Source organism: Rhamphochromis longiceps, linkage group LG10, assembly GCF_057381845.1.
Source record: "Rhamphochromis longiceps isolate RC_006_pf linkage group LG10, R_longiceps_female_GT1.1, whole genome shotgun sequence".
NCBI lineage: Eukaryota > Metazoa > Chordata > Actinopteri > Cichliformes > Cichlidae > Rhamphochromis > Rhamphochromis longiceps.
In genome coordinates this window covers 35,916,531-35,933,194 of record NC_140566.1, presented here as the reverse complement: position 1 = coordinate 35,933,194, position 16,664 = coordinate 35,916,531, and the positions used below count along the sequence as shown (strand labels likewise).

Below are 16,664 nucleotides of genomic sequence, written 5' to 3'. Positions count from 1 at the left end.
TCGGAGAAAAATAAAAAATGTAATCCGATCCATTAAATATCACGAAAGCACCTCACAAAACTTGCAACACGCCGTAACTCGCCTCAGAACGTTAGCACGTCGGAGCAGTATGCATCACGTGATAGAGCGGCTGTGGCATGCGGGACCTGTCGGTGGTCTGGATAGCATTTGGAGCTTCGCTAGCAACCCGGCATTTCATCTCCGACAAAGTTATCCCGAGAGAAGTAAAGCAAGTGTGTAAGTCCATCTCTGAATGTAAAGCATTCCTGCATTAAGCTTAACAAGCGATATATGGAGCGACTGCCTCTTCTGGCTGCTACTTCAATCATGAAACTGATCAATGATCAGCTGATCGGCTTTTCTGTCACGAGTCTTTCTGTGGCCCACTTTGCACCAGAAAGAGGAAACCAGCGGCTGAACAACAGCAGCACGTTTAAGCTTGATAAGCTGTTGTTAGAATTTATTTAATATAACTTTCCACACCAGGATCTTTTTCTACAGCTGACACTGGTAACTGTGCAGGGGCGGATCTAGCAAAGTTTAGCCAGGGGGGCCGATAGGGCATTAACAGGGAAAAGGGGGCACAAAGACATACTTTTCTTTCTTATTCTCATTTAAAATGTCTAGCTTTTAATAAATAATTATCTGACACTCAAAGTTTTAATTTGATGTAAAATGTATAGAAGTCCATTACTGTATATAGTGACTATTAAGACTAATATATATACCCTAGTAAGCTATAGTACTTTTTCCTTTGGGAAGGTACCATCTGTGCAGTCTGCAATTTTGTTGAAGGAAGATGTTGAATCTATTTAATATTTCTTGAAAAATAATTGATTTCTGTGCATTTTTTTTCACACTGCATCAAATTAAGGTTGATTACGTCGATTAAGCATCATGAGGTGGCGCGTGAGGGGTGGTTCCCTATTTTTTATTTATTTATTTTTGTTGTTGCTGGGAGTTGGAACCCTATTAGTTAGGTTGCTTAATATTTACGCTAAGTACTCTTTAAAATACCAGAATAGGGAGGATGGTGTAGGTTTAAGTTTATTAGATTGATCAGTATTGCTGAACTATGAAATATTTTTTTTTGCATACAGGTATAACAGAATAGCTTTAGTGTAGTTGTTGTTTTAAACTTGAGTATGAACTTATACAAAATGCAGCAAGATATTTAAAAAAAAAACAGTTTTGTTGATTAAAAAACACTATATCGGATTCATATCGGTATCAGCAGATATCCAAATTTATGATATCGGTATCGGACATAAAAAAGGGGTATCGTGCCATCTCTACTTGTAGTACCATATCACCCTATTAGAGACCTTGTAGTTCCATATCACCCTATCAGAGCACTTCGCTCTCGCTCTGCAGGCCTACTTGTTGTTCCTAGAGTATTTAAAAGTAGAATGGGAGGCAGAGCCTTCAGTTTTCAGGCCCCTCTTCTGTGGAACCAGCTTCCAGTTTGGATTCAGGAGACAGACACTATCTCTACTTTCAAGATCAGGCTTCAAACTTTCCTTTTTGCTAAAGCATATAGTTAGGGCTGGACCAGGTGACCCTGAATCCTCCCTTAGTTATGCTGCAATAGACGTAGGCTGCTGGGGATTCCCATGATGCATTGGGTGTTTCTTCTTCACTCAGTGTGTGTCTAAACACCTTTATTGCTTTACAGTAAAAAGCAACTGTTTTGGGGATTTACCCCTCAGCCTGACATGGCTCAGAGACACCACTGTGTGGGAGCGAAACACAACAGTTCCACAATCAAACTGTACATTTAACCTCAGTTCATGTCATCAAAGTTCATGAAGTGGTGAAGCATGAACTCCTGCCTCTATAGATACGTGGGGGGGGGACCTTCTTGCAGCTTCTTCATGTTGGCCTGTGGATGCTCAGGTATCTCTTATTCTACGGTCTGACTCCACGCCTCAGTCCAGATCACCGTCCCTCTCTTTGAGAACACTCAGACACACTTAGGCTACGTCCACACGTACCCGGGTATTTTTGAAAACGCAGATTTTTCTATGCATTTGCACCTTTCGTCCACACGTAAACGGCGTTTTTAGTCACTGAAAACGGAGATTTTTAAAAACGCCAGCCAGGGTGGATATTTTTGAAAACTCAGTTTTTGCGTTTACGTGTGGACGAGAAAAACGGAGAAAACGCAGCGTCAAAGGTGTGCGCATTTTTTGACGTTATTGTTTCGGTGAAATGAATTTCTACAATACTGTTAATTCTACTCTCTGCAGTGTTTAAATGCTTACATATACACACAGTTACTGTCCCTCCACACATACGACTCGGTTCTGCTTCTATGCCCCAGCTTTGTTTACTTTTTCCCACCGAGGCTTCTAGACTTCTGATTGGCCAACATTTCTACACGGTTAGGAATCTAGCGCCACCTGCTGCTTTGGCATGTTCCTAGCAGCGTTTTCCTCCATTTCTGCCTTTATGTGTGGACGGGATTATTTTTTAAAACGAAAACGGAAAATCTCAGTTTTCAAAAATACCCGTGTACGCGTGGACGCAGCCTTATCCACTCTGAATGACATGCTGATGTCCTCGCTGTAGATCCTGCTGATCAACACGTTGATGCCTCGCTCACTCCTGACACACAGCGTGATGTCATCCATGTACAGGAGGAAGCAGAAGGTCAGTCTCATGTTTATATTTTACTGTTCCACATGATGACTGAGAGACTCCCACTAATAATGACAGCCATCTCTTTAACTTCCACAGCACATGCAGAGGACCTTCACCTCAGGATAGTGCTTGTTGGGAGAACGGGAGTTGGGAAGAGTGCATCAGGAAACACCATCTTGGGAAGAAAAGCCTTTAAATCTACATCCTCTTTTGCTTCAGTGACGTCAGAGTGTCAGAAGGAAACAGGAGAGGTGGAAGGACAGACGCTGGCTGTCGTCGATACTCCGGGCCTGTTTGACATCACCGTGTCTGAGTTGGAGGTGAAGGAACAGTTTGTTAGATGCATCTCCTTTGTTGCTCCTGGTCCTCATGTGTTCCTGATCGTCATCCAGATTGGCAGATTCACCAAAGAAGAACAAGAAACAGTGAAAATCCTTCAGGAGATATTTGGAAAAGAAGCAGCAGATTATACTATGGTGCTGTTCACACATGGAGATGATGTGGACAATGAAGCTAACATAGACACATTAATAAATGGAAATCAGCGTCTGCACGGCTTCATCAGTCAGTGTGGTGGAGGATATCATGTTTTTAAGAACAGAAGTGAGGATGTCTCTCAGGTCAGGGAGCTGCTGGAGAAGATCAACACCATGGTTCAGAGCAACGGAGGAAAATGTTACACCAATGAGATGCTGCAGGAGGCTGAGAGAGCCGTCAGAGAAGAGACTGAACGTATTCAGAGAGAAGATACAGAGATGGTGGAAGAAGAAGAAGCAGGAGGTGCAGGAGGACAGGAAGAGAAAAAGAAGAAGTTCCTGAAGAGTGTGGGTATCGGAGCGGGTGCTGGAAGTGTGCTGGGTCCAGTGGGAGCAGCACTGGGAGCGGCAGTGGGAGCTGCTGTTGCAGCAGCGAAAGAGAAACAATGTGTCATACTGTGATATGAAAAGCAATTTTAATGTTATCATCATCATTAGTTACTGATCATCTGACCTGTAAGAAGTTATTTTCATTCACAACCATCAGTCGGTCATATTATGGATTAAAATTAGTTTATGGATAATTTGACAGCTGTCAAACTGCACCTGACTCCCTGAATCAGTATCCAACACATTTTTGTTCCTGTGTAATAAAAATAAAATGTTTCTTTGTAAATAAAAAGCTCCGTGAAATCCAGAGTGGATCTGTGGCAGGATGTCAGCTGTGCAACAAGCCCAGTTGTGAAATTTCCTCACAAATAAATATTTCACAGTCACCTGTTGAAGTCATCACAACAAAGAGGAAGTGATTGGGACTGACAGCAACTCAGCCATGAAGTGGTTGGCCACGTAAATCAGCGAGCGGGGGCAGGTGAGGCGCAGAGTGAACGTAGGTCACCAGCTTTCTGCAGAGCCAATCACGACGGACCTCCAAACTTCAGATTAGCTTCATGGAATGAGTTTCCATGGTGACCAGAGCACTACATCCAAACACCAAGCGTAGACCAAAACATTGGATGCAGTAGTCTTGCTGTAAACTGCCTAATGTACTTCTTAGTTGTGGTCACTTTCTAATTGGATCAAATTATTTGCTCTTGCTAACTTGACAAAAACATTCAAAAACGCATCATCAGTCCTCTAAGTCCATATTCTAATTTTTTAAATCTTCTTGGGTCCTCATCAGTGATGTTCAGTATTCAGATTGTTACACAAAGAAAAGTAAAGTAACATGCATTAGCTGCTACTTTTCCTAAAAATACTGCCGTATGTTACTTGCCTCATCTCTGGCTCCAGTGCCACACTCCAACACAAATCCCTACCCTAATGAGGACACACATACATTGTTACTTTTAACTTTTACATATCAACCCAAAGCAAAGATAAACACCAATCCAAACAGACTTTAAAGTGGTCGCCACGGTGATTCTGGTGTAAAATAATGAGCATGTAGAAATGGAGGCTGCAGCCTGGCTGCTCGTCAGCCTGTTGAAGTTCAGTCCTGAAAGGCTGAATCGTACTGTGCCACCATATTCCTCCTCAATCAGCGGTGCGTGCAAGAAGGAAAACAATGCCTGTCCTTTGATTTTTTCCTTTTCTCTCTGTCTAGCATGCAGATAAATGAATAACCTTTGTAATTCAACTACAGTAGTATAACAGTTACTGTAATATAATTACTAGCTGGCTTATGGCCCTTTGTGCTGGGATCATGGTACTGGTCCCAGCACAAAGTAAAGGGTTGCTTCAGGTATAAAAATGCCTGTTGGCCAACTGGGTGCTGGTGGAAACTGTGCTACTGATGGCCAATGACAAAGGAAGAGGAAAGGGACAAGGTGTGTCCAAGACCTTCTGTGTGAGCAGAAAACTTTTAATTTCAATTCTGGGTTAAACAGAGATTATATATGTACAGTGTGCTCGAGGGGGGTCCAGGGCTCCAGGGTCCGTGGGGGAAGAGGAGGGGCTCAAACAGGCTCTCACGCTTCCACACACTCGCTCGCAGGATTCTGAGGTGGGCAGGGACAGGTCCAGGAAAGATCTACTCACAGAAGCTTCAGTTAGTAACACACTCAGAACGACAACTCGCGGATTCTAGTTTTTAAGCTACAGGTTGACTGACGCAGATTGCTAAATGATCCAGCGATGAGTAGCAAAGTGCCTCTGTCTTAAGTAGGCTCAGGATTACTGGAGCTCAGCAGCAGGTGTGGAGATTGGACGCAGGTGCGTGGGCTAGGGGCGGGAGCCTGTAATCAGCTCCGCCCCGGCAGAGGAGAGAGAGAGAGCAAAAAACAAAACAAAACATTTTGCCTAACACAGGGTCAGCCGGCGGGTACGGGGACCATGACATATCCTTTCTCTTCCGAGTCTCTGTCAGTACTCTTGCTGCTCTTGCTAGGCAGGACACAACAGTTACAGGAGAGTGACTGTGTTTCCTGGTGACAGTGGTAGTCCACTGATGAAATCCAAAGTGATGGGGAAAGGGGGGGAGGAGCCCAGATAGAGGAGAGCTAGTGATCTTATTCTGAGCACAGACTGACAGGCAGACACAAATTCTTTGACATCTCTTATTAGTGTGGGCTGACAGGACAGAAGAAAAGACATGGAGCAACTTTGATCTGAGTGACAGGTGAATTTGGCAGTGCATGACCTAAACTGGACTGCAGATCAAACCTACAGATGGTTATGAGGTCTGTTATCAGGGTCAGGCTCATCGCGCTGAGTGTGGAGCAGGGATTCAAGAGCTCATGCAGCATGGAGGTGGCAAAATTGTGGTCCTTCTGCGGGTTTGGAGGGAGAGAATTGCTGGCATAAGGCATCTGACTTCATGTTACTGAATCTGGGTCTGTAGGTGATGACAAAATAAAAAAATATTATTTAATTAGTCAATTTATCCATCCATCCATCCATCCATCCATCTTCATCCGCTTTATCCGGGGCCGGGTCGCGGGGGCAGCAGCCTAAGCAAAGAGGCCCAGACCTCCCTCTCCCCAGCCACCTCCTCCAGCTTATCCGGGGGAATACCAAGGCGTTCCCAGGCCAGCCGAGAGATATAATCTCTCCAGCGTGTCCTGGGTCTGCCCCGGGGCCTCCTCCCGGTGGGACATGCCCGGAACACCTCACCCAGGAGGCGCCCAGGAGGCATCCTTGTCAGATGCCCGAACCACCTCAGCTGGCTCCTTTCGATGTGGAGCAGCAGCGGCTCTACTCTGAGCCCCTCCCGGATGGCCGAACTTCTCACCCTATCTCTAAGGGAGAGGCCAGCCACCCTTCGGAGGAAGCTCATTTCTGCCGCTTGTATCCGCGATCTCGTTCTTTCGGTCACTACCCACAGCTCGTGGCCATAGGTGAGGGTAGGGACGTAGATCGACCGGTAAATTGAGAGCTTCGCTTTTACACTCAGCTCCCTCTTCACCACGACGGACCGGTGCAGCGTCTGCATTACTGCAGCTGCAGCCCCAATCCGTCTGTCGATCTCCTGCTCCCTTCTCCCATCACTCGCGAACAAGACCCCGAGATACTTGAACTCCTCCACTTGGGGCAGGAACTCATCCCCGACCCAGAGTGGGCACTCCACCCTTTTCCAGCTGAGAACCATGGCCTCAGATTTGGAGGTGCTGATCCTCATTCCCACTGCTTCACACTCGGCTGCGAACCGTTCCAGTGCGAGCTGGAGGCCCCCACCCGATGAAGCCAACAGAACCACATCATCCGCAAAAAGCAGAGATGAGATTCTGAGGCCACCAAAGTGAAAGCCCTCCGCCACTTGGCTGCGCCTAGAAATCCTGTCCATAAAAATTATGAACAGAACCGGAGACAAAGGGCAGCCCTGGCGGAGCCCATCACCCACCGGGAACGAGTCCGACTTATTGCCGGCAATGCGAACCAAGCTCTTGCAACGGTTGTATAGGGATCAAATGGCCCGTAGCAATGGGCCAGACACCCCATACTCCCGCAACACCTCCCACAGGACACCCCGAGGGACACGGTCGAATGCCTTCTCCAAGTCCACAAAACACATGTAGACTGGTTGGGCAAACTCCCATGCACCCTCAAGTATCCTGGAGAGGATAAAGAGCTGGTCCAGTGTTCCGCGACCAGGACGAAAACTGCATTGCTCCTCCTGTATCCGAGGTTCGACTAGCGGACAAACTCTCCTTTCCAGCACCCTGGCATAGACTTTCCCAGGGAGGCTGAGGAGTGTGATCCCCCTGTAGTTGGAACACACCCTCCGGTCCCCTTTCTTAAAGATGGGGACCACCACCCTGGTCTGCCAGTCCACAGGTACTGCCCCTGATCTCCACGCAACATTGCAGAGGCATGTCAACCAGGACAGCCCTACAACGTCCAGAGCCTTCAGGAACTCGGGGCGGACCTCATCAACACCAGGGGCTCTGCCACCAAGGAGTTGTTTAACTGCCTCAGTGACCTCGCCCCCGGAATGGTCATTCCCCTCATCCCCAGACTCTGCTTCCTCCTCGGAAGACGTTTCAGTGGGATTAAGGAGGTCCTCGAAGTATTCCTTCCACCGCCTGACAATTTTCTCAGTCGACGTCAGCAGCGCTCCGCCAGCACTATACACAGTGCAGGTAGAGCACCGCTTTCCCCTCCTGAGACGCCTGACGATTTGCCAGAATCTCTTCGAGGCAGTCCCAAAGTCTTTTTCCATGGCCTCTCGGAACTCCTCCCACACCCGAGTTTTTGCTTCAGCCACTGCCCTAGCCTCTAAGAAGGCTGGGTACTCCGAACTGCCACTTGGCGCATAAGCACAGATGACAGTCAGGACCCGTTCCCCGACCCTAAGGCGCAGGGAACAAACCCTCTCATCCACCGGGAAAAACCCCAACGTATCGGCAGCAAGCCGAGGGGATATTAGAATACCCACCCCAGCTCGCCGCCTCTCACCAGGGGCAACTCCAGACTGAGACAGAGTCCAGCCCCTCTCCAGGAGAATGGTTCCAGAGCCCAAGCCATGCATAGAGGTGAGCCCAACTATATCTAGCCGGTACCTCTCAACCTCGCGCACTAACTCAGGCTCCTTCCCCACCAGAGAGGTGACATTCCATGTCCCTATTGCCAGTCTTGGCAGCCGGGGGTCAGTCCGCCAGGGCCTCCGCTCCTGGCCGCCACCCAGCACACAATTCACCCGACCCCTATGGCGCCTCCTGCAGGTGGTGGGCCTTCGGGAGGATGGGCCCATGTCTCCTCTTAGGGCTGTGCCCGGCTGGGCCCCATGGACTAAGGCCCAGCCACCAGAGGCTCGTCCTCGGGCACCCTTCCCGGGCCTGGCTCCAGGGCTCTGCTGGGACTCCGTTGTATTATCACCAACTCCTCCTCTTTATGTTATGCAACTTCCAAAATTTGACTTTAAATGTCCGTAATTTTAGCTTTAAGCTACAACTGTTTCCCGATTTGTGACCAAATCTTTCTCTTTAAAAACTATATAACTCGATTATATCTATAATCCAGCTTTGAGATCCTCCCCAGACGCCTTAACGCCCACTCACATCCTGGGCCATCTGACCTCAGGAAATCACATGATAGGGTGGGGCCAGGTTTCACAATGAGCTCACCCAAAACTCTGGCTGATTGGGACCCACACCCAGTTTCACACCTTGGCTCAGGCGATTAGAGGATCATCAGGGGGTCCTTTTGTCCCTCTGTGGGGGGAAACTCCCACTAGGTTTATATCTGGGACTCTCCACCATTTGACCTTAGAACTGAAGAAGCTTCTCGGATGAGAGGTGAAACGTCTTCAAGTAACTTAAAGAAGTCCAGACGCTTTTCTTTGCAAGCTCCTGAGACTTGTTGTTGTATTATTTTAGCATGTTCAAGAAAAACAAACAAACAACCATCAGTTTTTAAACAATCTTTTCGTTTATTGAAGGGAAAGGTAATCCAAACGTACCTGGCCCTGTGTGAGAATGTGCTGCTGATTCTTCTTTCAAGTTCTCAGGGAAGACTAAGAAACTACAGTGAAAAATATGACATTTTCTGAAGAGTTCAGTTTCTCTGCCACACCCACGCCCGATTACTGCCACACCTGCTGAAGCACAGGCCTGGTCGAGGTTACAGGAATGTTCCTCAGGCTGTGGCACTCCAGAGAACCACAGTGAGAACCACAGTTATCCACACATGGAGGAAACAGTGCTGATAGTTTGTTTGACGGTCTGAAAAATGCTTGTCTGCTAAATATGAAAAATAAAATCAGGAAGGAGGAAAACCCTGTCTCACAGGTTCACTGCACAGAGTGTGTTTATGAAGTAATCACAGCAATACAGATGATAACAATATTTTTAAACACCTGAACACATTATATACCAACATTTATTGATATTTGCATCATTTAAGTGTAAATATTTATTATACTTTAAAGTTAAAGAAAATATTTGTTGTATTGCTTATAATGTTTGCACTCCGTGCTTACTGTCCCTTGTGGTCCACCGTAGTGGCAACGGGGAGTGTTTGTTTTCACGAAAGTGGGTGTGTTTTATGTTGAACTGAACGAGCGGCAATAAAGATAATGGTGGCTCACGAAGCAGATTACGAACACGTTATTCATAAGTTTGAGACAGAATATTACATGGTGTCAGAGTAAATCGAACTCAACGCCCACTGACAGAGCGAAATGGATTCGTCGGGAGTTCCTGCACCACGGATGGACTGGGATTCAGCCAATCTTCCCGATGCCTGGCGGAGGTTCGTACAACATGTGAAGCTAATGTTTAGCGGCCCGCTAAGCGGCAAGCCCGAGGAGACCCAGTGCAGCTATCTTCTTCTGTGGGTAGGAGAAAGAGGCAGGGACATTTATAACACATGGCAGCTGTCTGATGAAGAAGCTAAAAAGCTGACCACATATCTCGACAGGTTTGAACAGTACCTCATGCCGAAAACAAACACCATTTTCGCCAGATACAAGTTTAATGAAAGACTCCAAGGTGAAGGGGAGTCATTTGAGCACTTTGTGACCGAGTTAAAGTTACTCGTCAAGCAGTGTGGCTATGTTAACAGTGATGAAATGGTCCGAGACAGGATTGTCTTTGCAACCAGTTTCCCACAAGTCAGAGAAAAGCTGCTGAGCCAAGGGTCAGATTTGACTCTAGAAAAAGCCATAGACATTGCACGCTCCTATGAGATCGCACGAGAGCAATTGAAAGCCATGGTTGACCCACACACGAGCCTGCAGGGAGCAGCGCCCGCGCATGCAGTATCCGCTAAGCGCCAGAGTACGCAGCAAAAAGATAGGAGGGCACCTCATTATAATAAGATGGGAAAAGTGTGTGGAAGATGTGCACGAGCACACAGCCAGAAGGAGGAGTGTCCTGCAAAAGGGAAGAGGTGCAAAAAGTGCAATAAAATGAACCACTTTGCCAAAGCATGCCGTTCACAAGCACCACACCAACCCAACCCAGTGTACTCTATCAACCCTGACACTCCAAGCGATGAAGCGGAGCTATTCATAGATTCCATAACAAAGTGCAACGAAGGGGAGGCCGATGAACAGGCTTACGCCGACGTAGAAGTAGGCTCACTGCATCACACCGTGAGTTTTAAGCTTGACACAGGAGCCACTGCTAACGTCATCCCTGCCCGATTGTTTAAGAAGTGTTTTAAGCAGGTTAGCTTGGCACCGCCCACACGCACACTATCTGGCTATGGAGGAGAAAAACTCAACATCAAGGGCACATGCCAGTTGAAGTGCAGGTGGAAAGGCATTCACAAGATGCTGACATTTGACATAGTAGACACTGCAGCACCCCCCATCCTAGGGTTGAGAGCATGCCTGGATCTAAACCTAGTCAAGCTGGTCATGTCAGTACAGATCACAAACGTCATGGAGGAGTTTGCCGATGTGTTCGAGGGCATAGGGAAATTCCCAGGAGAATGCGACTTACACATTGACCCAGACGCCATGCCCGTTGTGTGCCCCCCCCCCCGGAGGATCCCTTTCACACTGCGGGAACGACTGAAACGGGAGTTGGATGACATGGAGAAAAACGGCATAATCATCAAAGTAAAAGAACCCACAGAATGGGTAAACGGACTGGTGGTCGCAGAGAAGCGTACTGGGAAGCTCAGAGTATGCCTCGATCCTCGCGAATTAAACAAAGCCATCAAAAGACCTCATTACCTGCTTCCAACATTGGATGACATCACACCAAAGCTGGCAGGAGCACAGTACTTCAGTGTCATGGATGCTCGCTCAGGCTATTGGGCCATCCAACTAACCACCAAGTCATCGCTCCTCACTACCTTCAACACGACCTTTGGCAGGTACCGTTTTCTGCGCCTTCCTTTTGGGATAATATCAGCACAGGACATTTTCCAAAGGAAAATCGATGAGACGTATGAAGGGCTCAATGGAGTGGCAGCCATCGTGGATGACATCCTCGTGTTTGGCAGGACAAAGGAGGAACACGACGAGAACCTCCGTGCCATGCTTGAGCGCACACGGGAGCGAGGAGTACGTCTCAATCCAGAGAAATGTGTCATAGGCGCCACAGAAGTGAGTTACTTTGGACACAAACTCACCCGGGAGGGCATCCAGCCAGACCCAAAGAAACTGCAGGCCATAAAGGACATGCCACCTCCTGAGAATAAGAATGAGCTTGAGACAATCCTTGGAATGGCGAACTACCTGTCCAGATTCGCACCACGACTATCAGAGGTGAACGCACCGCTGCGTCAGCTGCTCAAACAAGACTCAGAGTTCATCTGGGATCAGACCCACGACAGAGTCTTCCAGCAAATGAAAGATCTCATAACCAGAGAACCAGGCCCCATACTGGCATACTACGACACGACCAAGGAGCTACGGCTACAGGTAGATGCATCAAAGTATGGTTTGGGAGCTGTGTTAATGCAGGACGGACATCCAATAGCATATGCTTCAAAGACACTGACCCCAACAGAAGTCAACTATGCACAGATCGAAAAAGAGCTCTTTGCAGTGCTGTTTGGGTGCAAGCGTTTCCACACCTACATATACGGCAGGAGAGTCATTGTCGAGTCGGACCACAAGCCGTTGGAGCACATACTGAAGAAACCAATCTCTGTAGCCCCTGCTCGTCTGCAGCGCATGCTGTTACAGCTGCAGAGATACGACATAGAGATTGTGCGCCGGCCCGGAAAAGACATACCTGTGGCTGACACACTGTCCAGGAAACCATTGCCCGACCAAGACAGCACGCTGAGTGAAGGCATGGAGGACCAGATCCACTCGGTGATAAACAGCCTCCCAGTAAGTGACAAAAAACTCTCAGAGATACAGGCTGCAACAGGATGCGACCCGCAGCTCACCCTGCTGAAGCGAACTGTGCAGGATGGCTGGCCTGAGGACAGAAAAAAATGCCCCAAAACCCTTTTGGACTTCTGGACTTTCAGAGATGAAATTTCACACTTCCATGGCATCATCTTCAAAGGTGACAAAATTATAGTGCCAACAGCCCTAAGAAACAACATGCTGGAGAGAATCCACACTGGGCACATGGAGATTGAGAGGAGTAAGCAGAGAGCAAGGGACGCCCTCTTCTGGCCAGGCATGGGCAAGGACATAGCTGCCACGGTGGAAAACTGTTCCATATGTCAGGAGAGGCGCGCGGCGAATTCCAAAGAACCTCTCATCCCACACCAGATCCCTGAGAGACCATGGCAGGCAGTGGCCTCAGATCTCTTCACATGGCGTAGACGGGACTACTTGGTAGTTGTGAACTACTACAGCCGCTACTTTGAGGTCGAAAGGCTATTCTCTACCACTGCAGGGTCCGTCATCAAAAAGCTCAAGGCCATATTCGCCAGACATGGTATACCAGAGACGTTTATCTCAGATAACGGCCCACAATACAGCTCTCGAGAGTTCAAGGATTTTGCAGTCACATGGGACTTTGTCCACACGACCTCAAGTCCTTTGTACCCGCAAAGCAACGGCCTCGCCGAAAGAACAGTCAAAACGGCCAAATCAGTTCTGGATAAAGCTCATGCTCAGGGAGTAGATCCCTACCTGTCCCTATTGGAGCAAAGGAACACGCCAGTCGATGGCTTCAGGTCACCCGCACAGCTCCTCATGAGTCGACGTCTACGCTCAGTGCTTCCTGTTACCGGATGCCACCTGGTACCTCGCATCATAAGCCCGACGGTTGTGCAAAAAACACGGATGGAAAGACAAGAGCATCAGAGGCGTTACTACAATCGCAGCGCCACACCACTACCGAGGCTGCAGCAGGGGGACCACATTCGCTTTCAGCACGAGTCCGGAGCCTGGAAACCGGCTGTCATCATCCGACCTGCAGAGACTGCCCGCTCTTTCGTGATCCGCACTGGCGAGGGACAGACTATACGGCGTAACCGACGGCACCTGAGAGGCGCCAAGGCGTCACCGGCACCTTCAGCACCAGCATCCGATCTGGTCACCCAGCCAGATAGTGCAGCTCAGCAACAAGCAGAGCCCCTGTCGCCATCTAGAGACACTAAAACGCCAACCATGGACACTAGCCCTGCACTGACCACCAGATCAGGACGAGTGGTCAAACCGAGGGTTATTCTTGACCTGTGATTGTAAAGGGTGTAGGCGGATCGCTGCCCTAAAAAAAATAAATAAATAAAATGGAAACATGTCAAATGTCCATGTACTAATGAGTGCATATCCCGCATCGCATTGTTGGTGTTAGTTTTATGCCCCAGTAATTTTACACATGGCAGTGTTGAAAAACTGTTCCTTATCCTCATGTTCAGGATGTTCTATTTTGAAATGTATACCAGCTGTGTCACTGGCGGACATTTAAAAAAAAAAAAAAAGGGAGATGTTGTATTGCTTATAATGTTTGCACTCCGTGCTTACTGTCCCTTGTGGTCCACCGTAGTGGCAACGGGGAGTGTTTGTTTTCACGAAAGTGGGTGTGTTTTATGTTGAACTGAACGAGCGGCAATAAAGATAATGGTGGCTCACGAAGCAGATTACGAACACGTTATTCATAAGTTTGAGACAGAACATTACAATATTGTTTTCAAACTTTGCATTTGTGAACAGTATTTTATTTTTAATCAGTTTGTGACTGGAGACCATGTCAGAACCTCCGAGCTGGTCCTGAGCAAAGCTGCTGCTAATCCAACCTGCTCTCTAAGGTCTGGGCATGTCCGACTGGGAGGAGGTCATGGAAGTCCATCTCAGCTAGCTTGGGGATGCTGCAGCTTTTCCTCCAGACCATCAGGAGGATGTAGGTGGGATAGAGAGGTGTGGCAGTCTCTGTACAGACCAGACTCTGTCCCTGAGACCTGGGCCAGCATGAGTCAGATGGATCAAAGGTTTGTGTTAAATATAGAAAATTCAGGAAAATGTTTTATTTAAGCAATGGAGGAAAAAGCTCGTTACCCAGGAACCAAAGATGTTCAGGAGATCTGTGTGTATACAGGCTCATGTTATACAGCTCTTAGATGACGTATTACATAATATGATAAATTACCGTGGACTAACAGTTCTTGTGTGCGCCATTAATGACCAATAATTATCAAAATGTGATCAAACGTTCTTTATTTTATTGTGTGGCACATTTTTTCTCCTTTGCTGCTACGACTGCTGCTCCCACTGCTGCTCCCAGTGCTGCTCCCAGTGCTGCTCCCAGTGGCCCTAAAATGCTCCCGAGGCCCGCTCCTATCCCAGCAGCCCTCAGGATCTTGTTCTTCCTCTCTGCCCGTCTTCTCGTTTCTCCTTCTCTGTCAGGAGACCCAGGACCCTGACAGAAACAGTATAAATGGAAGCGCTGCACAGACTAAATAATCGACTCGATCTTTGAGGAAACAAAGAGAAGTGTGGGAGCGATGAACTGACTGGACATGTGGGGACAACTTGTGGAAGAAGACACAGGTAAGACTACTGTGGGCGGGGCATATAAATACCAAGGTGGGAAAAACCCACAGTGTGTTTCGGTTAAAAAGGAAAGCATCTGAAAGGGCTCCTCTAAACGCTCTTCCTCACTGAGAACCAAAACAGAACCTCAAACGTATTCAGCTGAAGAACGACATCAATGCAGAGCTGTGGCTTCTGAGGTATCTGGAGTATTTTCTGCTTTCCTGTAAAACTCCAGGGAATGCAGGAAGCTTGCTCCGAGCTTACAGGAACCGACAGTCGAACTGGCTGAACAGGATCAAAAGATTTCACCTGAGCTCAGTTTCACTCATCAGGTAAAGGCTGTGGACCGCAGTGAGCGTCGATCAGTAAAAACAGTAGAGTTTGTACTTTACTGTCTGTGTGTGGTTTCTTCATGTCAGAACACCAACAGCTGCTCATTGTTGGGTTGTGACCTTTCAATATGAACACCTGTAACTTCATATTGTCAGGTCTGACACCAACCACAGGTTTTCTCAGCAGGAACAATCAAAGCCTTTGTTTTCCTGCAGACTGTGTAAAATAAATCTGTTTCCAGCTCTGCGTGGTAGGGCTGGCTATCGACGTCGACTTCTGCGTTCAATTTGATTGAATTCAGACTCAGGCGGTCAGAAACATCTTATTTATTCATTTATCAGCACTTATCCATATTTAATATCCATATATTAAACCGAAGCTGACACTGTGAGACTTCATCAGAGGTGTGAGCGCCACAGCAGAGGCCTTTGTGTCAAAGTAACTGAGGATCAAACAGACACACATGAAGCAGATGTTCTGGCTTCTTATAGCAAATAACCTTAAAATATTCTGCAGTAGAACAAAAACTGAAGCAAACCATGAATCAACACGAACACAACAGCAGACTGGTGCATAATGAGCAGAGAATAATGCAGAAAACAGAGATTTGATGGTAAACTGGTCTGTGAGTACAGAGACAGAGCCGTGCAGGAAGTGGGATTTTATCGTGGTGGAAGCAAAACAGCCAAAGTCAGAGTGAGAGTGACGATGTTTATCATCATCCTCTTTTGCTGCTGCTTCAGTGAATGTTGGTCAGATTGATGAAACCTGCAGCATCAGAGTCAGTGAGCTGTCAGCTTTTAGCCCCGACGGCGTGTCCGTGCTGTCACACAGGACACAGCCAGCTTGTAAGCTTTGTAATCCTGAGCAGCACAAACATGGCCGGCACCAAAGCTCGTAAGTACATTTAAAACTTTTGATTTACTGTTTAGACCAACTTTCTATCATAAAATACAATCTAGATAAAAAGTAGAAGTTAAACCTTTACTCAAAAAGCATCTCTAGACCCAGCAGTCTTAGCTAATTATAGGCCAATCTCCAACCTTCCTTTATATCAAACATCCTTGAAAGAGTAGTTGTCAAACAGCTAACAGATCATCTGCAGAGGTTTATTTGAAGAGTTTCAGTCAGGTTTCAGAGCTCATCACAGCACAGAAACAGCTTTAGTGAAGGTTACAAATGATCTTCTTATGGCCTCTGACAGTGGACTCATCTCTGTGCTTGTCCTGCTAGACCTCAGTGCAGCGTTCGATACTGTCGACCATAATATATTGTTTGTGACTTGAGCCTAGGCTAGTGTAAATGGCACCGGTGTGCACGGCTCGCCGTCCACGGCTGTTGGATCCACTTTTGGTCTCCATGTTTTTATTGTTTTT

The 16,664-nt window shown here is 47.5% G+C and overlaps 1 protein-coding gene across 1 annotated transcript; it reads left to right on the top strand.

Moving 5' to 3' along the window:
- On the top strand, positions 1–3,581 carry LOC146661402 (GTPase IMAP family member 7-like). Its single transcript, XM_085421524.1, has 3 exons — positions 1–237; positions 2,572–2,652; positions 2,740–3,581. Exons 1-3 carry the CDS (start codon positions 138–140, stop codon positions 3,579–3,581), a joined length of 1,023 nt encoding a protein of 340 aa, XP_085277650.1. The 5' UTR covers positions 1–137.
- The last annotated feature ends 13,083 nt before the right edge of the window (positions 3,582–16,664 follow it).

Coding starts and splice junctions, on each gene's coding strand:
- LOC146661402 (XM_085421524.1), top strand. CDS start 138: ATGCGGGACCTGTCGGTGGTCTGGATAGCATTTGGAGCTTCGCTAGCA. Junction 238..2,571: donor GAGAGAAGTAAAGCAAGTGT/GTAAGTCCATCT, acceptor TCCTCGCTGTAG/ATCCTGCTGATCAACACGTT. Junction 2,653..2,739: donor TGTACAGGAGGAAGCAGAAG/GTCAGTCTCATG, acceptor TAACTTCCACAG/CACATGCAGAGGACCTTCAC.